The sequence below is a fragment of the Myotis brandtii genome, unplaced genomic scaffold (genome assembly GCF_000412655.1).
Source record: "Myotis brandtii unplaced genomic scaffold, ASM41265v1 scaffold45, whole genome shotgun sequence".
Lineage (NCBI taxonomy): Eukaryota > Metazoa > Chordata > Mammalia > Chiroptera > Vespertilionidae > Myotis > Myotis brandtii.
In genome coordinates, this window is record NW_005367209.1 from 5615103 (window position 1) to 5637106 (window position 22004).

The window sequence follows — 22004 nt, forward strand, 5'->3', positions numbered from 1 at the left end:
TTTAAATCTCCTTCAACCAGCAGGTCAGATTGCTAAATATATGTTGTAGCTTAAGACATCGTTTTTTTCCATAGTGGGGGAGGGGGAAAAAGCTAATTCTGTTAGCAAGGCTAGTCTCATTTACTTTAAGAGATGTATTCTTCTTTCTTTAAAGTCATTAGTATTAAAAAACAAAAACAAAAAAAACCCCAACACACTCCGTTCTTACAATTTGCACATGTGTACTTGAATCTCGAGGCAACTTGTGTGCTGACCTGCCAGGTCCCCCTCAGGGTGGTTTCGAGTGGAGAGAGTCTGGGAGCTGGGGTGTGAATATAACCCACGTGCACCCAGCCAGGACCCAGCCAGGATACTGTCCGTTGTCCCCCAGCGTGATGCTGGCTTCCGCAGGGCTTTTCTGCTGGACTCACCGCACCAATTGCTTTGTGGCAGGAAGAAGATGAGTTCATCGTGGAGGGGCTGCTGAACATCTCCTGGGGGCTGCGCCGGCCCATCCGTCTGCAGATGCAGGATGACAACGAGCGCATTCGCCCCCCTCCCTCCTCTTCCTCCTGGCACTCTGGCTGTAACTTGGGGGCTCAGGGGTGAGTGAGGAGGGATGGGACTGGGGGTGTCTGGGGGTTCTGTGTGTGCTTGAGCAGGTAGATGCCACCTTCTTCCAGCCAGCCTTGACCCCCGCTGCTATTCCTACCTGCTCCATTGCCCACCTGCTCTGCTCTGGGATAAGGAGAAAGGGGCAGGTGTGGGTGTGATCAGGCTTCCATGAAACCTGTCACCACAATTACTGAGTGACAGTCAGAGTGAGGAGGGGAGATGCTGAGTCAGAGGGAAGTACCAAAGCCTGGGTGAGCAATGTGTCCTCCCTCATGGAGAATTCCAGAGCCTCTGAGAGGTGTTGGTAGCGGCCGGCCAGCCAGGCCCAGCCTGCAGATGTCTGACAGGACAACTGGGGCCCCGCAGCCTCCCTACGGGGACCCCTCATGGAGAGACCCTGCTCTGGAGACCTTTAGGGCTTTCTGTGTCTTGGGGGGATGTGGGCAAGGAGAGGAATGTCAGACCCTGTGTGAGGCAGCCAAGAGAGGTGGGTGGTGGCATGATGGTCAGTCGCCTGGGAGGTCCTCTCTTCGGAGCCTCCACTGGAAGGTCTGCAAAGACCACGCCTGTTCCTCCCCTCCCTTCACCACCAAAGGAGAAGCTGAGGGTTCTGGGAAGGCACACCCTTCTTACTATCTTTCTGGGACTTCAGTTTTCAGGGTCAAGTGACTAGCCTTGTGCCATCTTGAAACTTGCTGATGCTGACTGCCTTCTGGCCAGAGCGTGGGTGGAGCGTGCCATCCTCTCGGCCAAAACCACAGTGATGTGTGTTTTTTTTTATATTTTAAATGAGAACCAAGCCCTCTCTGTTGGCCACCTTGAACATTTTGTTAAACTCCACAGCCAATGCGATCTTTCTCTAAAATTGAGAGGAACCCACATTGTGACCAAGCCCTGGAGCAGACCCGGTTGTTTTCCAAGGGAATTCAAGGAGGAAAGTCTGCCCATCCCATCAGACGCTGGCGTGGCTGGTCATGGCTCTAATTTTGCTGGTTTCAGACTCTGCTTTGCATGCAGAACGTCTACGGTGCTTGGTTTCCAGTGGGCCAACCCCTTTCCACAGCCCCACCCTGACCCCCAGACTAGGTTACGTTCTGTTCCCTGAGTGAGATGATTTTTGAAATTCCATTGGACCACGTGGCCTTTGGCTGGGCCTGCTAACGGGTCCTTCTCTCCCCACATTTGTTCCTTTTTCCCTTCCCCGTGGCATCAAGCTGGTGCTGGTTGGTTCTTGAAACCTGCAACTACTGTGAGAGAGTTCTCAGGAGTGGAAATAATGTTACCCCAGATGCCTGCTGTGATAAAGCGGGTGCCTGGAGAGAGAGAGAGAGAGAGAGAGAGAGAGAGAGAGAGAGAGAGAGAATGATTTTAGAGAGAGAGGAGGGCGAGAGAGAGAGAGAGAGAGAGAGAGAGAGAGAGAGAGAGAAAGAAACATCTGACAGGGAATTGAACTGTAAACTCCTGGTTCATTGGTCGATGTTCAACCACTGAGCCACGCCGGCTAGGCTAGATGTTCAGTTTTAATTGTCTTCACTTAAAACTATCATTCCCTGAACATGAGTCCTGTCTGTCTACTGGGTCCCAGGGAGACCATGCTCTTCTGTCCATGGGATTATCCTAATCCTATATAATAAAGATGTAATATGAAAATGATCGTTACGTAACAACCGACCGCGTAACGACCGGATCACGGATCAGCAGGAGGGTGGGGTGAGCTGCAAGCAGGCGGCAGAGAGATACAGGAGGGGGCAGGGCAGCAAGCCAATGGCGGCGGGGGGGAGGGGGGGGAGCTACAGGAGGGCGAGGCAGCGGGCAGAGAGCTACAGGAGGGCGGCAGTGAGCTACTGGCACATGGATTTGTGCGCAGGGCTACTAGTTGTTAAATATTCTTCTTTCTGGCGAAATCCTCTGTTGATTTGGGGTATGTTTCTTGGAGCTGCTCCCATTGTCCTTTTGGCTTTGAGTTATTTGCCAGTTACGGCAATACCAGGTCTCAGCTCAGACTGCCTGCTTGTGGCCCTTTCTTCAGTGTGGCTCACGAGCACCGCTCAGTCCCTGCAACCCCGAGAACACTGTCATCGGCGCCCCTTCCAGAGCCGCCCCGACCCGTGGCAGCCAGCCTGTTACTTTCCGTTCCGTTTAGATGCCAGAAGCAGTTTCTGAGTTACTCCTCGAACAGCAGTGGATCAGAACTGGAATCTTGTCTGAGAAATGAATGACCATTATTGGGGATTTCCAGATAAGCTATAGAACCTGCACCTGCTTAGAAACTCAGCCCAGGGAACACACGGATTTTGTTCTTTGCCGTTCCCCACCCTACGCTTGACGAATTGGGTGCTTATGTTGCTGCAGCTGCTGGGAATGAGCGTCTTCTCCCTCCAGACATCCCCCGCCCGACCCAGTGCTCAGCCTGGAGCTGGGCCAGCCTCATGGCACACTCAGCACTGCCCACCCAAATCCTTTATCACCTGATGTGTGCTGGTCCCCAGCCCGGCACAGGCAAAGTGCTCCCTGTGCAGGTGTGGGGTGGGGTGGGTTTGGGGCATCTCCCCCCAGGGGCTGAAGCAGCCTCTCTTTGTTTTCTGCCCCCAGCACCGTCCTGAAGCCCATCACCATGCCCGACATACAGATCACAGAGGTGGATGCTCCAGCTGAGAGTGACCAGATGTCAAGCCCCACAGGTACCTTATGGTGGGAGGAGCCTCCAGTTTGGGGCCAGCCGTGTGAAGACTGATTTGTTAGATGCTGTAAACTGTTATTTACTTTTTGAATAAATAAAATCCACATGGATCAAGATTCAGAAATATTAAGAAGAATGAAAAGGTTTCCATATGGTTTCCATTCAGAAATATTAAAAAAGAATGAAAAGGTTTCTATGTGGTTCCCTCCATAGAAGCAACTTCAAGGCATCCTCCTGAGATATTCTTTGCAAATATAAGCAAATATACACCCAGAGACCTTTACGGCTGGATGTCAATTCTTTTCTTCCCCTTTTTATATAAGTGGTAGCATTTGCACATCCCTGTTTCTATACCAGTTTGTCTTGAGGATTGTCCCATACAAATTCATAAAGAACTTCTGCATTCTTCATAGCTCCGCAGTATCCCATTGTATGAAAGAATGACCATTTCTGTAATCATTCCCTATTGATAGACATGTAAGTCATTTCCAGTCTTTTGCTCCGACAAACAAGGTTGTAGTCAGTGGCCTTGTTGACGTGTCATTTCACACATTTGTCTGTGTCTGTAGGATTCTTTCAAGGGGGATTGCCAGGTCTAAGGCCATAAGCATTTGCAACTTTGATAGTCAGTTTGCAATACCTTGCAAGTCCTTTTATCGTGCTTATCCTATGTCAGGCATTGTTCAAAGTGCTTTACATGAATTGACTCATTTAAACCCTCAAACAACCCCATGAGCTGGGTGCCGTTATTATTCCCATTTTATAGATGAGGAAACTGAAGCAAGAGAGGTTAGTGATTCATAGCAATGGTAGAGTTGGGATTAGAATCTGGGAGTCTGGCTCTAAAGTGTGGTCTCTAAACCTTGTATTGCGTCTCAGTAAGTTATGCATTGTGTTGTTCCCCTGGCAGGAAATACTGATTTTATAAAATACTAGAGGCCCAGTGCATGAAATTTGTGCACTAGGGGGAGGGGGGGGGCAGGGGTTGTCCCTCAGCCCAGCCTGCACCCTCTCCAATCTGGGACCCCCTCACAATCTGGGACTGCTGGCTCCCAACTGCTCACCTGCCTGCCTGCCTGATTGCCCCTAACTGCTTCTGCCTGCCAGCCTGATCGCCCCTAACCACTCCCCTGCCAGCCTGATCAATGCCTAACTGCCCGCCCTCCGCCAGCCTGGTTGCCCCTAACTGCCCTCCCCTGTTGGCCTGGTTGCCTCTAACTGACCTCCCCTGCTGGCCTGGTCCCCCCCAACTGCCCTCCCCTGCCGGCCTGATCACCACAACTGCCCTCCCCTGTTGGCCATCTTGTGCCCACATGGGGGCGGCCGTCTTGTGCGAGGGTGTGACCATCAATTTGCTTGTTGCCTCTATTATATAGGATATGTTTGGGCAGTAAGTGAGTGCTATAGCATTGGCCACCAAGAGGGTACCGTATGCAAACTGCCACACGTTGGTGCCGGCAGACAGAGCTCATTTCCCTCTTCCTCTCAGACTCCAGGGACCTGATGCCCGTGCAGGAAGACACCCCGCAGCTGATGCGCACACGCAGTGATGTTGGGGTGCGTCGCCGCGGCAATGTGAGGACAACCAGCGACCAGCGGCGAATCAGACGCCACCGCTTCTCCATTAATGGCCATTTCTACAACCACAAGGTAGAGGGGACAGGGTGGCGGGGGGCAGGGGACAATCTGAAGGTGGGGGGCAAAGGTCCTTCCTAGGCAGCTGACACCTCAGGGCGACAGACACCGGGGAAGCCAAGTATTTACCATTCATTCTTTGAGTTGTGGGTGGGCTGCTGGCTCTGTGAGGAACAAGGAGTCCCAGAGCAGGAAACCCCCTAGGTGGTGGGTGAGATGATCCCACAGACACCCCTCATCGGATACCAGAAAATCCCTGTGTTATCCTCTTCCTGCCTCCCAGCTGCTGTGTGGTCTGACTTTTCCATGAGCTAAGGCCACCCCCTAAGCCAGTGATGGCGAACCTATGACACGCATGTCAGAGGTGACACACGAACTCATTTTTTTGGTTGATTTTTCTTTGTTAAATGGCATTTAAATATATAAAATAAATATCAAAAATACAAGTCTTTGTTTTACTATGGTTGCAAATATCAAAAAATTTCTGTATGTGACACGGCACCAGAGTTAAGTTAGGGTTTTTCAAAATGCTGACACGCCGAGCTCAAAAGGTTCGCCATCACTGCCCTAAGCAGAGCTGTGGGACTCAGAGAGGGGGTATTAGGACTCCACCCCAATTAGCTGACCCTCCCTCCTTCCTACTGCCTGGGTCACATCTGGCCCCAGAGGCAGGTGCATCGTGAGAAGAGTGGTCAGAGTCCTTGCGTTGAAGTCGCAGTGGAAGGGACTTTGTGTGTTTTATTGGGAGAGAGGGCCTCCCTTATCTAGTCCTGTTCCCTCCCCAACCCTGCCCCTTGGAGATCAGCCCCCTTGAGCTCCTGAGTTAGGCAAAGCTGAGGGCTCTGTTGACAACATAGCCCAATACTTGCCAGGTTATTCGAGGGCTGTCAGTGAGCACAGGTTGAGTGTGATTCCCCTGTGCCTTTTAGTTCTGGGAACTGGGTGGGACTCCTTGGTTTTTCCCGTCCTTGTCCCCACTCCCACCCTGAGCTGGACCCCTCTATTGGCAGACATCGGTGTTCACCCCGGCCTATGGCTCCGTCACCAACGTCCGCATCAACAGCACCATGACCACCCCCCAGGTCCTGAAGCTGCTGCTCAACAAATTTAAGGCAAGTTTCCTCTGCTGGCTGGTTTCAGGAGGCAGCACGTGTGCCTTGGTGGCCCCAGAGGTGTGTGTGTGTGGGGGGGGCGGGGGCTGTGGAGAGCGTGGTGAGGGGGGCACCAGGCAGAAGTTTGAGTTCTTTGGACCCCAGGCAGCAGCATCACCTGGGAACTCCTTAGAAAAGCAGATTCTCAGGCCCCACGCCTGAATCAGACTGGCTGGATCCGAAGCTCGGAGGTGAGGCCAGGGAACCTGTTCCACAAGGCTCACAGGGAATTCTGGGGCCACAGAAGCCCGAGCGGCTCCAGCCCTTGGGTGCTTTATGGACCCCTGGAAGGACTGCGGGCCTGACAACTAGTTTGGGGTCCTGTGCACTAAGTAGGTTGGGGAAACTACTTTGAAAATGAACCTTCAATAAGATGTGCAAATGATAGTGCATGGATGTTTTTAACATCCTGTCATTCTGTGTGTTTTTCACAATCCCCTTACTATAAATCTTTGGGAGACCAGGTATTCTTATTTTAATGGAAGCCAATGTCACCTAGTGGCCTAAGGGCACAGGCTCTGGGTTCAAATCCGTCCATCACCTACTTGCTGATTGGATGAGTTACTTAAGCTCTCTGTGCTTCTGCTTCTAAATCTGTAAAATGAGGATAACAGGACCTTATTACGGGGGATTAGGTGAGTTAAGACATAAAGTGTTAAAATGTAGAAACACCTCACCCAATCCAATAAATGGTAGCTCTTATCTATTATCACTGATAACGTCACCTGCTGCCCATTTCCTTATCACTTCTGAGAGAGCTGCAAATGAACAGCCCTCTCTCAAAAGAGCCACAAATCTATGTAGCTTTGCAGTGATGAGGCAGGAATGGCTCGGGTCAGGGTGTGCAATGTGTGCTTTCACCAAGCATCTTTTGCTCCTGATTCAGATTGAGAATTCGGCGGAGGAGTTTGCTTTGTACGTGGTCCATACCAGCGGTGGTAAGTCTAAAGAACATGGTGTACTTTAAGACTTCTAATTAACTCAGAATAGTAAGTTAAAAAAACACACATACACAAACCAACCTCTGCCTCATTTTGCTTGTTGTTTATCATTTGGAAACTTTCAAGTGCCGTTTGCCTCCAAGGCTGGTGGAATGCCAGGTGTGGTCAGTAAGCAAGCCCTACAGCCGTGGGCAAACTACGGCCCGCTTGAAATGAATAAAACTAAAAAAAAAAAAGACCGTACCCTTTTATGTAATGATGTTTACTTTGAATTTATATTAGTTCACACAAACACTCCATCCATGCTTTTGTTCCGGCCCTCCGGTCCAGTTTAAGAACCCATTGTGGCCCTCGAGTCAAAAACTTTGCCCACCCCTGCCCTAGAACCTAACTGCCTATTAAAAAAGGAAGTGGATTTTCTTGGGAGACAGATAAAACCAATTTCTCCATTGCAGCATCTTCCAAAGGGTTCGAGGCACAGGAGTATTGCTGGGGAGAGGTGAGGGAACAGTTGCATTGGACAACATTTATTAAATTGCACATTTGCAAATCAGTCTCCTGACTTGTATGGCCGCATCTCCTAAGGTGCCTGTTCCATTTGGGCCCCTGAGTGGACCCCTACTTATGGTGACAAAGGCCTCAGGCCAAACTCAGGGCTGCTCTTGGCTGTGTGTGGTTCCAGAAAAACAGAAGCTGAAGAACACCGATTACCCGCTGATTGCCCGGATCCTCCAGGGCCCGTGTGAGCAGGTCTCCAAAGTGTTCCTTATGGAGAAGGATCAGGTGGAGGAAGTCACCTATGATGTGAGTCCCCTTTTAGTAGATGGACTGTCCGCAGGAGGGTGGGGGTTTGTTTGGTTTACCTGCAACTGGGCTAGAGCTTGATTTTCTGGCTAAGGACCATGCCCCATGCTGTTGCCATTCCTCAATACAAGGTTTTGTCGAAGCAGTAATGGCCATGGTCCAGGAGAATAAATGTAAGGGACTAGTTTGAGGGTGTGCCCCATGGGAGTTGTTGGAGGAATGTTCAAGCACGAAGTGATTTCCATAAAAGGAATAAATGTCTTGAGCCTGTACTGTAAGAGGTCCTGTAAGAGGGCTGAGAAGTTTCTGAAAACCCTTTCTTAGCAACTTCAAGAAGTTAGCAGTGATTTCACCTTATCTTGTGTATTAGTCAGCTTTTGCTACAGTAAGAAACATCCCCAAATCTTAGCCAGTGACAACAGCAAACACTTTTTGCTCAGGATTCTGCAGGCTGGTAGCAGCAGTAGCTCTGCTCTAGGGTGTGGGTTGAGGATCTGCATTGCATGTCTCCTTCAGAGACCCAAGCTCAAGGGGCAGTGGCTACCTGGGGTATGCTTCTCATGGCCGATGGCCGGGATGCAAGAGACCAGGCCAAACCATGTAAGCTCATTTGAAGCCTCTGAGATTTGCTGTATGTCATGTCCATATACATTCCACTGGCCAAAGCAAGTCACATAGCCAAGCCTAACATGAAGAGGGTGGAGAAATATACTTCTCCCAGGGAGAAGAGTGGATAGAGTAGGGTGAGGATTCTGGTGGGGGAGGAAGAAATGGTTGTTTAACTTCAACTCACCTGGAGTCACTCCACCCACAGCATCTCAGGATCAAGTTCACATTCAGATGCCTATTTGAGACCGGAGACACAGTCATCATTCTGAGTCACGATTTCTTAAATTCTCTTAGGGGAGAGCAGGGAGGTGTATTAAATGTTATGGGTTCAGGCCTTTCTCTGCATCGTGGAATTAGGAGAAAGTGCTATTCATGTTGGACATCAATCACCTCAGCATGGATTGGATACGTGAGACGAGAAATGCGAGGTATGAGATATGTGCCATGTATGGTACATGAAGGGCTCATCTCTGCAGACTCTATATCAGCCTTGGAAGAATGAGACTTGGCTCCTGCCTTTAAGGAAATCCAGGATCAATACAGAAATAGATTCCCCAAGGCTCTGTGTCTTGCAGGAGAGGGACGCCCAAAGGCATTGGAATAATGCTGGGAGGGGGAGGCACCCACCATTACTTACTTCTTCCTCCCCAGGTGGCCCAGTACATAAAGTTCGAGATGCCTGTCCTCAAAAGCTTCATTCAGAAGCTCCAAGAGGAGGAAGATCGGGAAGTAAAGAAGCTGATGCGCAAGTAGGCATGGCCCCCGGGTGGCTGGTTGGGTTTCTCCTGGGGCCTCAGTGGGAGGGCTCTGTTCAGGTGCCTTGCCTGGGGCTGGGCTGCTGCATGGGCTGCGTCTTCTCAGCCTTCTTCAGGGACCTTCCCTCTGATGAATCCAAATCTCAGATGGCGACACCGAACTTCAGTGCCTTGGTCTCTCTGCTTCTCAATTTGATGTGAGACATGGACATGTTCTGGAGACTTCAGGCAGGTTGTCTTAGCAGTGGCGAGTAGCCTGAGCAACCTACCTTTGAAGTCCTTTCCTCACACCCTTCCTCTCTTTTTAACATTTCTCTTGTGGAAATTGCACTTGGCTGGCAAGTTCAGTAAAACTTCTCTATGGAAAGGATTTTATGATTTTTTTTTTTTTTGAAATGCACAGTCATAAAGTAGAATGTGGGGATTTTTTTTTGAAATGCACAGTCATAAAGTAGAATGTGGTAGAACAATTGATTGGTTTTTGCCACTAGAGAAGAAAGCCAGTGCTATATTTGCTATATCGATGATAATAGCAAGTATGATAGCAGTTAACATTTATTGAACACTTACTATGCACCAAACTTTAAAAATAGCATTTGCTATGCAGTGCAAAGACCTGAACGTGAGGAATTTCCCCTTTAGCCCTGCATTGCTATAGTTCAGGGAAGGGATGGCGATATTGCGTTCACCAGCGAGCCATGGGCCTCCAGGCCTGGTAGTTGCTATGGCCTCTTCTGTAAAATTCAGGAACTGGTATCAGGTTGAACCACATGAAGTGGTCATTTTTGTAGGCCCCCCCCCCACACCCAATAATAGTTAGATAATGGTAATTTCGTACGGTCCAGCCTTGGTGAGGGTCTATATGCTATTGTGAGTATAAAGGACTACGCACAGTGCCTCGGGCACAGTAAGCACTCCGTTAATGGGACCCTTATCATTGTTTCTGTTGTTATTCCACCTTCTCACCCTTCTTTGCCAGACTTTCTAACTATAGGAAAGCAATCTAGGTTGGGGTTAGCTTCTTTAGTCCCTCTCACCCGGTTGTGGAAATGAACACAAGCAGCCAGGTGGCTAAAGAGTGGGCCACTGACAGAAGCAAAGGGACAGGACAGTCGCCCACACTGTGACCTGGGTTGGGAAGCAGGGTGGAGAGGAGGTGTGTGTTGCTTCCTGCTCTCCACCGCGGCTGTTTCTGTTCCCAGGTACACCGTGCTCCGGCTAATGATTCGGCAGAGGCTGGAGGAGATAGCTGAGACCCCAGAAACGATCTGAGCCACAGAAGGAGGGGATCCAGACACCACAATGGCCGCTGATGACACGAGAAGACCCACAGGAAGCTGGGTGCCTTCCTTCCACAGAAGCACTGAAAACCTTCAGCTCCTGACAAGCCACCATTGGCAGCCTGGATGGAGAAGCCAGCTGACAGCTCCCCATCCTTGGATCTCTGCTCTTCTCCTTTCCTTCATTCACAAGGACTTTTGATTTTTGTTACAAGGAGGACCCAAAATATGTATGTGCGCGCACACACGTCCACACACATATGCTAGTACATGTCCACGTGCCTACCTGATACAGTCACATGCAATTAAATTCCAAGCAACCAGCACAAGTGCCATGAGGCTGGCGGAGGTGCTGCTCGTGGTCAGGAACATCAGGGGAGTCACCAATCTGAGGGGCTTTATGCTGAAGAAAAATTTCTCCCCTCAAGTGCCTGGGAGCTGCCACATATATCTGCCCATCTTTAGAAAGGGAAGGGGCCTCAGCCAGCTCACAGTTGGGGTATTTACATTAGTAGGGATTCTCCCTGTAAGCCCAGAAGGGTCTGTGAATGTGAGGTCCTTGGAAGTTAACAAAATAACAGCCCATGCACTTGGGGCAAGTCTGATGGGAAGAGAAAGAGAACCCATCAGTGGGGTAGCTGCAATAAGCCCACAAGTTGTTACACTGGAAACTTGGATTTTAAATAACAAAGATGTATGTGATGAACTACGTGGATGCCTGCAGAGAACGGAATCTGCCTCCGACCTTGCCTCCATGGCCACCTTCCTCTCAGCACGCCAACCTGCTGACCCCAACTCTGGTGCCTCCTTGAGTTGAAGGAAGGATCTCATGAGACAGGCCTCACTCTCGCTGGTTTGCACATGGCACTGACTGGCTAGTGCGACCCAGGCCTGGGCTTGATCTGGCCTCCTGAGGGTAATGTAGAGGTGCCTATGAGCCCAGCCCATTTCACAGCGTCAAGGGGGCTTGCTGCACTTCTGTGTGTTTGAAGTCAAGGCTTTGTTCCTTCCAAGGCTGGATTCTTGCAAGTTGCCCTTGCTTTGTGAAGATAGACTCCAAGGATGAGGACTTGTCCTGCTGCCGACCCACTGTGGGGTCCAGGGAAGCTCTTCGGGCTGCCCTGTGAAGGTGCAGAGCGAGCATGGAACTTCAATTGCAGCGTCTCTGAGCAGCCACCTCGGTGATCTTTAGAGCAGACCCCAATTGGGGATGGGGGAAGGGAAACAGCAGAGACAGTCTGTTCCCCGTGGCCCCCATCGGGAAGATTGCCAGGCAGCTGGACGCCAGTGTGGCTGATGCTGTTTGATGAGGGGCAGACAGATGCTTGGAGAAGGGTGCCTGGCTGTGGAGATCAACCAAGCAAGGCCAGGAGCTCCTGAGAGCAGGCATCTGTGAGCCCTGTGGGGGCAGGCACGCTTCCCATCTCTTCTCCACCTCCTCGCCAAGAATGGTTTGAAGAGCTGGCCAGTTGAGGAAAGGAGAACCACTGATCGGTACCTGCAAGGAAGGTGGAGCTTTGTAGCAGTCAGTGCCTTTCCTGCTCCAGGCACCCTCCTGCTCTCTTCCACCCCTGTGGCCTTTGTGGCCTTTTTAGCTGGCTCACAGCTGGTCTTATTGTTGACTTTCAAAAAGATGGCATGCTGCCACCTGGCCCTTTGCCAGGGTCTCTTAGCAAGCCTACCTCCTCTGTTGGGACAGCACCAGGAGCCCAGTGGGGTGTGGACTGGAAATCCGGAGGGCCTTAGTCTCAAGCAGACACGTCGGTGGGCTTTGCAACATGCACAGAATTGGGGAACAGGGGTGGAGGGGAGGCTTCCTGTGTTACCGATGAGAAAGGGCAGTTTTGTGAATGCAGGCATACTTCCTGAGTGTTGCATTTGAGAAAATGAGTTGGAAAACTTCTCTTCCAGTTATTTGTAAGTGCTCAAAGCCTTTGTTGGCCCCAGTGATTCTTCTTGGGGGCCAGGGAGAAGAATTTCCACCAAGCGAATACTAACCACTAACTTATTGGACAGCTTTTTCTGGGTTATAAGAGTTCTCCTTAATTTGCACTAGCACTACGATAGTGTTAAATGTGGAAATGTTGTAAATGTCAGGTTTGCCCGGTCGCTTTGTAAGAATGTGGTAAGATAGACTTGGGGGTCGGGATGAATATGAGGGGAAACGGTTGTTTTCCACGGTGCATTGCATTTAATGCAGGCCACACGTTTCCATCTTGGCCCAGCCTGGTTAGAGATCATTTCTCACGTCCTTAATAAACACGATCAGGAATTTTGGAAAGGTTCTTTGAAACAGCAGCAGCTGAAACAAATACTTCTCCACAGCGTGGAGCTGGATTTTCTCATCGGTATCACATGGCCCTGCAGCTTTGAACTTCTCCACTGATCTGCGTGGGTTTATGTAATTGCGTGCAATGAACCTGAAATCGCGTGAAGAACAAAGGCCAATTTATAGGGTTTTCCCCTAACTTGTGACAAGCAGTGTAGCCACAATCGCTTTCTTTTGCCAGAGGCTTGTGTTACAAGGTGATCAAATGAAGGAAAACCTGAGTCCATCTGGCTGGGAAGGGGTTCCTGCTCCCCCAGGTGATGGTGGATTCTAGCACAAGGTCACCTCTGTGACCACATTAGTGGGAAGGTGATGAGTTAAGTGGGGGGCGGGGGAGGGTTACCTGGGGGAGGGACTGGAAAGCACAAAGGATGGGCGTGGCTGTGCGGCTGGTGAGGAATGTGCACACTGGTCTCCAGGCCAGACAGGCTTGACCTAGACGTTGAGGTGGAGGCGTGAGGATCTCAGATTAGCTACGTGAAAAATGCTGAGACCTCAGGTTGAGATTTTGGTCTGAGACTTCAAAGAGAAATATTTTTATTCTAGTCTCCTCCATACTGGGGGGGAAAAACAACAACCCATACTCTCTCCTGGAGATATCCAGATAAAGACATTTTACTACAAGTGTAGATAACACTTTGGCATGAAGTGACCAAAAAAATAAATAACTGTTCTCCAATGCAAAAACATCTTGGCAGGAATTCTTTTCTGCAGAGTTGGGTGGTTATCTGAGTGTCCGTAAGGTGGGATGGGCCACAGAAAGGCATGGAGCTCTTTTAAAGAAAAGAGCAGCTCTTAACACCCCCTCCCCCCACCACACACACACACAAACCCACCCCCACAGTTATGTCAAAGCTCTATAGCATGGAGAACATGGTGTCATAGATGCATCTCCAAGACATAACTTTCTATATGAACAAGGGAATCTCAGTCTCATACAGACCAAACCATGATGTGGGGGCTGAGATAGGAGACGGAGGAGATCTGGAGCGCCCCTGACGCAGCAGCATGAACTTTCCAGACTCGCTTAAATTGTTTTACACAAAGTCTTGTTTGAATTAGATGAGATGGGAAAGATGTCCTATCTAGATAGAAATAAAAATAAATACAGCACTCCTTTCTGATGTCACTGAAAGCGTTTACCCCGTCACGGGAGGTTACAGCGCCCCCTGTGTTTTAACTGAGCACAAGACACGGACAAGCTATGAAGGAAAAGCCTCCATTTACTTTTGAGTCAGATCGCAGACCTGTTTCCCGGGCTGTTGGTTTCCGTGTGCTTTTGCTAGTGTTTCCGAAGGGTTTCCCCCACTTGTTTTAGCTTCGTGAAGTGTTCTTTTCTTAATCATAACTTGACTTTTAGCAAAGGTACATGACCTGGTTTAATGCTTGGTTCTGAACTTATGAATCGATGCGTTTAGGTGTCTTAACATAATTTGACAAGGCCTCATAGGGAGCCGTGTAACGTTTTGATATGTTTTAAAGCATCTGACTTAGATCTTGTTAAATAAAGCACTTTTCAAAGAGCAGTCCCCTGAGGATGGTCTGTGTGTGTCGGCTGGGTGGGAGCTCTGTGCTATGTGAGGGTGTGGGATGGGAATGTGAGAGTGCGCCCAGGAGGAAAGTTGATTTCCTTGGCCTGGAGTTTACGGTTTGAATGGATTAGGACCTGGCTGTAATATTCCAAATAAGTGAAATGAGGGTGTTCCTATATACATCTTGAGTTCAGGCCCTGGTGGAGACAGGAGTAGCGGTGGAAAGGGCTGGGAACTATCATTCGATGAGGCTGGATGTTTGTCCTGACTTGTTGGGACTAACTCACGGAACCTTTATCTAGGACTTGGCTTTCTCCTCTACAAAATGGCCAAGCCACCTCTGTTGGAGGCAGCCCCCTTGGAGTCACCAAGTGTAGGACCTCAGACTAAGGCCAAGTTCCACCCTATGGTTAATTTTACCCGTCAACTTGGCTAGGCTACGGCACCCAGGTATTTGGTCAAACACTAGTCTAGATGTTGCTGTGGAGGTATTTTTAAACATGAGATTAACGTTTAAATCAGCAGACTGTGAGGAAAGCAGCTTCCCCTCCACAATGTTGAAAACAGTCAGAAAAAGACGGATTCCCCTGAGGGAGAAGAATTCTACCTCCAGTCTGCCTTTGGCCTTGAGTTGCAACATCAGCTCTTCCCTGGGTCTCCAGCCTCCCCTATTGTGTGAGCCAATTCCTTAAACTAAATCTCTCTCTATGGATACACATTCTATTGGTTCTGTTTTTCTGGAAAACTCTGATTAACTCAGAGGAGTATGTGGTTGGTCCATAATGTTTGAATGTGTGATTGATAGTTACCTTCCTAGGAAACTGGCCATGGAGCATAAACAATGACCAATATAAGTTTATTTCTACTTTTAGGAGATGGGGTGTTCCTCTCAGCACGCCCAGCTGCTGACCCCAACTCTATAAAGGTAACATCCAAGACAAGGTTTTAGCAATGCCCTCAAACAATGCTTATATGTTTTTTTAAAAGAGAAAGGTTTAGATAAATCACTATTCCCTTTAAGAGTTGTTTTGATTTCCTATATTTAGAGTTTTCACTCAAAGCAGTTGCTTTTTAGTTGCTGAATTAATGAAGCTGGGTGCAGTAGATGGGCAGATGGTTGACACTTCTAAGGCAGGGAGGTTTTTTTGCTGTACAGCATGTGGATGTACATGCCAATGTAGGTGACATAGACAAAATATGATAAATGGTCCATGTGGGGGCCCCACTGAGACTCCAAATCAGGCAGTAAGCCATCGAAGTTAGAGTGCTTACAACCATCCAACAAATGCTAACAGCCTTCTGCCAACGGCGCCAGCAGTTCTTGCCTTGCTTTGTGGAGACAGATTTCATGAATAATTTGGCGTTGCCCATTTTAGGCAATGAAATTTTCACCGAGTGGAGTTTGCTGTGAGCACAAGACTTTGCTGTGAAGTTTTGAATACATTTGATTAGGTTTCAAATTCATTTGAACAGGCTTGGCTGACATGCTTAAATGCAAGCAAACCTACTGAAAATTGAACTTGTTCTTTTTATTTTAAAATCATGCAACATAAAAATTACTACTTATGAATTAAGTATATGTTATATAAATAGATAAATTAACTTTATATAAGTATATACTTTATAAGTATACTAGTGGCCCGGTGTACAAAATTCGTGCACGGGGGTGGGGGGGGGTCCCTCAGTCCAGCCTGCACCCTCTCCAATTGGGGACCCCTTGGGGGATGTCCGACTGCCGGTTTAGGCCCAATCCCTGTGGGACATCCAGCAGTCGTACATCCCTCTCGCAATCTGGGACCACTGACTCCTAACCACTCACTTGCCTGCCTGCTTGATCGCCCCTAACTGCCTCTGCCTGCCTGGTTGCCCCCAACTGCCCTCCATGCTGGCCTGATCTCACCCCCAACTGCCCTTCCCTGCAGGCCTCTTTGCCCCTAACTGCCTCTGCCTCGGCCCCTACCACCATGGCTTTGTCTGGAAGGAAGTCAGACATCCGGAAGATGGCCAGTCGACCTGATCTAATTAGCACATTACCCTTTTATTAGTATAGATAAGTTAACTTTAAAAGTTTTAAAACTACAGGCCCTTTGGTAGGGGCTGTAAGTCCTGGTTTGGCCAGGACAGTTCCAGTTCTGTCTGTTGTTCCGGTGTAATTGTCAACAGCACCCCTGTCGCTCTCACAGAGCCCCAGGTGGAGATGATTATGGTTCTCTACACACTGGCCCCAAAGCAGCTTATTGTAATTTTCATATGTGAGGTTTTTAAGATGAAGCCGTAAGTTGGAAAAAGTTCAAGTTTTATAAAGTATAACAGTTTATAAAGTTTAAAAGGTTAAGTTTATATCTTAGGATATCTAAACACATGTTCTGGTGGAAGGCAAACAATAATTCGGATATTTTATATGTCAGTGTTTTGATAATACTGATTCCAATGTTCTTACATTACAAATCCATTTTTCTCAGTGGGTTTTAACATTGGGCACGTTAGCATTACTTTGTGACTTTGAATGTCACCCTGACCATGCCCGCATAACCATCTAAGGGTCCATAGCACCCAGGTTTGGGTCTTTTACAATATCCGCCGCTGAGAGAAATCTGGGCTCCCGGGACGGTAGCGGGTGCCAACTTTGGGGCAGGATGAACAGAACAGCGTGGGCATGTTTTGCCAATGGAAAGTCGGTATGTCTCCGAGATGTCCGGGGTATAATTTCCGGAACAAACTGCCGATGAGAACTCCCACGCACAGCAAATATTGAATGCGTGGGACTATACAAAGTCTGGAATCCAAGATGTCCCCAAGGAAAGATTCTAAAGGTAAGGGACAGAATTACAGAAATGTAATGTATTGTTCACTTATATTGGTCAAGTTCCTTAACCAAATTTTGGCAATAGCATGAGTTGTCACAAAAATAAATTTAAGTAGTTTGGCCAAAAGTGCTTGCACTAACTAAGCAGAAAGAGCAAATTCTAACATCTATGACCTATTAAAAAAAACCACAAGTAAAAGTTGAATTTAAAATGGTCATGATAATCTAGAGAGACTTCATTAGATATACTAAATAAATTTTGCGAGGTTGTCAAAACAATGTGAGTATATACACATTTTACTTCTAGGTATCAGCAATAAAATCTCTTGATTCTAAAATAAAAATGAAAATGGAAAGGTAAACCTCTTTATGGATTACAAAGACAGAAGCTCTCCCCCAAATGTTGTAAGTAATGCTCATAACAAGCCAAGTAGTTATGCCTTGATTAAAACAAAAAAGCCAGAGAACTTCTTCTTTTTGTGATAAGGCAACAGGTAAAATAAAAACATAATCAAAATATTATTTAGCCATTACCAGTATAATATACAGTTTATTTAAAACTTAGAAAATATTATTATTAAAGTGAATAAAATAGCATCTTCAATATGATTACAGAGCGATGTATAAAAGTCTATGAAAAAAGTTACCTTGGAAGGGGGAGATGACATTTTCTTTATGTTTGTACCTGGCTTTCTTTTCTTTATGTTTCTACATTCAAAAATATTGAAGTTCCAAAAGCACATATATATGCAAAAACACATAAAAAACAAAAATTAAAGCCAGCTAGGCTCTCATCTCACTGCTGGGGCCAGTTTTCTTCAAGCAAAAGGCCTCAACATCCCTGTTGTAACAGGAGGCCCAGCATGCAATTGAAATGCAGTCCATATGTGCCCCAAATCATGTGTGTGTGCATGTAATGTGACACACACACACACCCCAGTATGGGAGGATCACACCCATAGTGATAGTGCCAGGGCCTTTGAGAAAGGTCAGTCACCCTGATGTCTTGCGTGTACAGCAGCCTGAAGGATGGAGTCTCCGGGTGAGAAATTGGGGGATTCCTTGGGTTTAGGCTCAGTTACCCTGGATACCAAACCCACTTTCTAATTGTACTCTCAATGCTTTCAGGCACTGGACAAACAAAAGCTTTCAAAAGGAGGGGAAAAACCTATTGGAAATTCTGGAAACCCGAGGTTGGCCAGAATACATTGTCAGGCTGTCCTGCTTTCAGTTTCTTGCATTCTGAAGTTCTCTTGATTGTGAGTTCCGACCCAGATGCACTGCCTGTGTAGCTAAGCAAGGCCTTGTATGGAAGATTCTGGATGTGTGTTTTGTCCCCCTGGGCACACAGGACACTCGTTATTCCCCATTCTACCTCGTGCACCTTAAAAAGTAAACCCAAATGTATTTATTTAGTATATTCATCACAGGGGCTCAACCAGAGACAATTTAAAAAACAGAAACAAGACAAAAATGACATCGCAGTTTAAGATTCAGAGTCCTGTACAGAAAAGGGGAAAACCGACTATCCAAGGACAAGTTGAGACAACACAAGGAGAGAGGCTGGACAGCCTGGGGCAGGGCTCCTGGCTGGAGACAGGCTTTGAGTCGGTTTCTTTTTTCTTCTTCTTTATTGATTAAAGTATTACATATGTGTCCTTATCCCCCTACTGCCCCCCCCCACCTCACTCCCGTTCATGCCCTCGCCCCCCTGGTGTCTGTATCCATTGGTTATGCTTATAAAGGCTGAGAGTCTTTCCAGAGCTGGCAGGCAGCATGTGTGTTCAAAGGGCTATACCCCTGAAAGACCATAACAATGAAAAAGGCCACAAATAACCTTAAGGAAGTCAAGATATAATTAAAAAGCTCTAACTGACACCAAATGCTAAATAACCTTCAACAGTTCCAAACCACTGTAAAACCTAAAACGTTTAAAATCTAAGTCCTTAACAACAATAATTATGCTAAATGATCCTGAATGAATTTTTAAAATCCTATGCAGGAAGAAAAGGTCCTTAAGTGGTCATAAAAGATCCTAAATGATCCCCAGTGGCTCCTAACACTCCCAGAGGGCCTAAGCCTTCACGGAACCTACTTGAAACCTAAAGAACCCACATGCTATTCAGTGACCCTGATTGACCTTGAGACTTGAAAAGAGAGCTAAGTCCTTATCCAGCCTATCTAGACTGAAGTGGTCCCTCCCCACCTGCTCCGGGACCCCATTGCCTCCAGCCTCCTCAACAGTCACCGTGCTGTGCACTCTGGCCTTCTGTCCTTCAAACATGCCAGACTTTGTATTCACCATTCTCTCTTTCTGGAACATTCTTTCTCCAGCACATCACATGCTTGGCTGCTTTTTGATTTAGGTCTCAGAACAACTTTTGCCTCTTACCGAGGCTGGTCCTGAAGCTGCTCTTCTGCTAATTACCCTCTGCTTCTATTTTCTTCAAAGCACTTCTCCTACCGAGGCTGGTCCTGAGCGCCCCAATTCCATCAGCTGCCCTTCTGCCAATTACCCTCTGCTTCTATTTTCTTCAAAGCACTTCTCACTGCCCGGATATATTTGTTGATTTATCTATCTCCACCATGAGAGCTCAAACTCCATGAGGGTGACTCCAACATCTAGACCAGAATATGACCTTTGGCAGGCACCTTGGTAATGTTTGTGGAATGCATGAATGGATATCCAGATGTATCCTAAACACAAGGACCTCAAGAGGACAAGAGCACTAATATTTTGACAACCCCAATATCTTGACCCAAGTTCCTTAAAAATCTTAATTTCTGCTCTGTTGGTTAGAGCGTCATCCCAATATGCTAAGATTGCAGGTTCAGTCTTCAGTCAGGGCACATACAAGAAATAACCAATGAATGCATAAATAAGTGAAACAACAAATCGATGTTTCTCTCTCCCCCTTCCTCTTTCTCTAAAAATTAAAAATAAATAAATAAACAAACAAATCCTGTGATATCTGCTAAAATGACCTCAGATCATTGCAAACTATCAAATGGGCCATAAATCACTCCAAATGCTTCTAAATCCTTTGTGATCCCCAAATATTCGAAATAGTCTAAGACTTCAAACAATCTTAAAGATTCTGAAGAGGCATACATTGCTCAAGATAACTTTAAGCCCTAAATGATCTTCAGTGACACTAAATGATGCCAAATGATATTAACCATCCTTAAAAAGCTCTAAGCAACCCCAAGAGAACCTACATCTTAGAAGTCTCTTAAAGATTTTATATTTAAACCCTAAACTATTTTAACTCCAAATGTGTAAAATATCCTGAATGAAAAATAAAATGAGCCTAATTCTAAGGACTCTAAAGAACCCAGTCATTTTAATGACCCAGTGGCTAATGTGTGATAACCCTAAAGCCCCAATGACTGGAAATGATCTCCAATGACCCAAATCCTTCTAGAACAGAGGGTTTCGGCGGCGCGGGGGGGGAGGGGGGGCTGTCTTATTAAAATGTTGACTCAGATTCAGCAGATCGGCTTGAGACTCTGCCTTACTATCAAACTCCCAGAGATGCTGATGTTGCTGGTCCACAAACCACACTTTGAACAGAAGCTACATAAATCCCAATGACCCCCAAAATCCTAAGAGAACTAAAACTACCCTATATTCTAAAATGTCCTCAAAGATCCTAAACAAAACTAAACCCTAAATCCTAAGCAACCCTAAATATCCTCAAGTTTCTTAAATGATGCTTAAAACCCAAAGCCCCAAATTATCCCATGTGACCCTAAACTAACTTCAACAAGTCTAACTGCCCCTAAGGATTACAGTAGACTCGAAAAGATTGTAAACCTACAAACAATCCAATTAAAGAATGGGCAAAGGTCCTAAATAGACACTTCTCCAAAAGGACATACAGACGGCCAAGAGACGTACAGAAAAGTACTCAAGCTTTCCTTGCCAATAGCGCTCTCGCAAACATGGTGAACGTTCCGAAAACCCGCCGAACTTTCTGTAAGAAGTGTGGCAAGCATCAACCCCACAAAGAACACAGCACCAGAAGGGCAAGGATCCTCTGTATGTGCAGGGAAAGCAGCGTTATGACAGGGAGCAGAGTGGCTATGGTGGGCGGACTAAGCCGATTTTCTGAAAAAAGGCTAAAACTACAAAGAAGATTGTGCTGAGGCTTGAATGCGTTGAGCCCAACTGCAGATCTAAGAGAATGCTGGCTATTAAGAGATGCAAGCATTTTGAACTGGGAGGAGATAAAAAGAGAAAGGTTCAAGTGATCCAGTTCTAAGCTTCATTTTTTTAAATTATATGACAATAAAATCTTGATATGTTCACTTAAAAAAAAAGTACTCAAAGTCACTAATCATCAGAGATGTGTAAATTAAAACCACAATGAGATATCACCTCACCCCTGTCAGAATGGCTACCATCAGTAAATCAACAAACAAGAGCTGGCGAGGACGTGGAGAAAAGGGAACCCTAGCACACTGCTGGTGGGAATGCAGACTGGTGCAGCCATTATGGAAAACAGTATGGAGTTTCCTCAAAAAATTAAAAACTGAGCTCTAGCCGGCCGGTTTGGCTCAGTGGTTAGAGTGTCAGCCCGCTGACTGAAGGGTCCCGGGTTTTATTATAGTCAAAGGCACATGGCTCGGTTGCAGGCCCAATCCTTAGCCCTGGTCTTAAGCCCTACACCCTTGGATGATAAAGCAATATTAAGGTAGCCCAACCGTGGCACAGACTCTGGTTCTCAGGGTATGGAGCACCATAAAACCTCACCACAACATACCTTGTGTTTAGCCCCATGTGCGTGCCCATCATCTGAGGAACTAGTTACAAAATAAGGTGAAGTAAATACTCCTTAGAAGTTCATTCCACTTTTTACCTGGGGCCCCAAAATCATCTGAGGAC

At 47.2% G+C, this 22004-nt stretch overlaps 1 protein-coding gene and 1 pseudogene across 3 annotated transcripts in view; both read left to right on the forward strand.

Moving 5' to 3' along the window:
- The window catches only part of RASSF2 (Ras association (RalGDS/AF-6) domain family member 2), a 31111-nt gene extending 16807 nt beyond the window's left edge, over window positions 1-14304 (forward strand). For all 3 annotated transcript variants that reach the window (XM_005874676.2, XM_005874675.2, XM_014546487.1), the window contains 8 exons: window positions 433-584; window positions 3187-3275; window positions 4764-4924; window positions 5920-6021; window positions 6947-6998; window positions 7684-7805; window positions 9066-9163; window positions 10372-14304. In XM_005874676.2, the coding sequence (XP_005874738.1) occupies window positions 433-584; window positions 3187-3275; window positions 4764-4924; window positions 5920-6021; window positions 6947-6998; window positions 7684-7805; window positions 9066-9163; window positions 10372-10441 (846 nt within the window). In that variant the 3' untranslated portion in view covers window positions 10442-14304. The remainder of the gene's footprint in view (window positions 1-432; window positions 585-3186; window positions 3276-4763; window positions 4925-5919; window positions 6022-6946; window positions 6999-7683; window positions 7806-9065; window positions 9164-10371) is intronic.
- Window positions 14305-20963: 6659 nt separating this feature from the next.
- LOC106727582 lies at window positions 20964-21381 on the forward strand (annotated as a pseudogene).
- The last annotated feature ends 623 nt before the right edge of the window (window positions 21382-22004 follow it).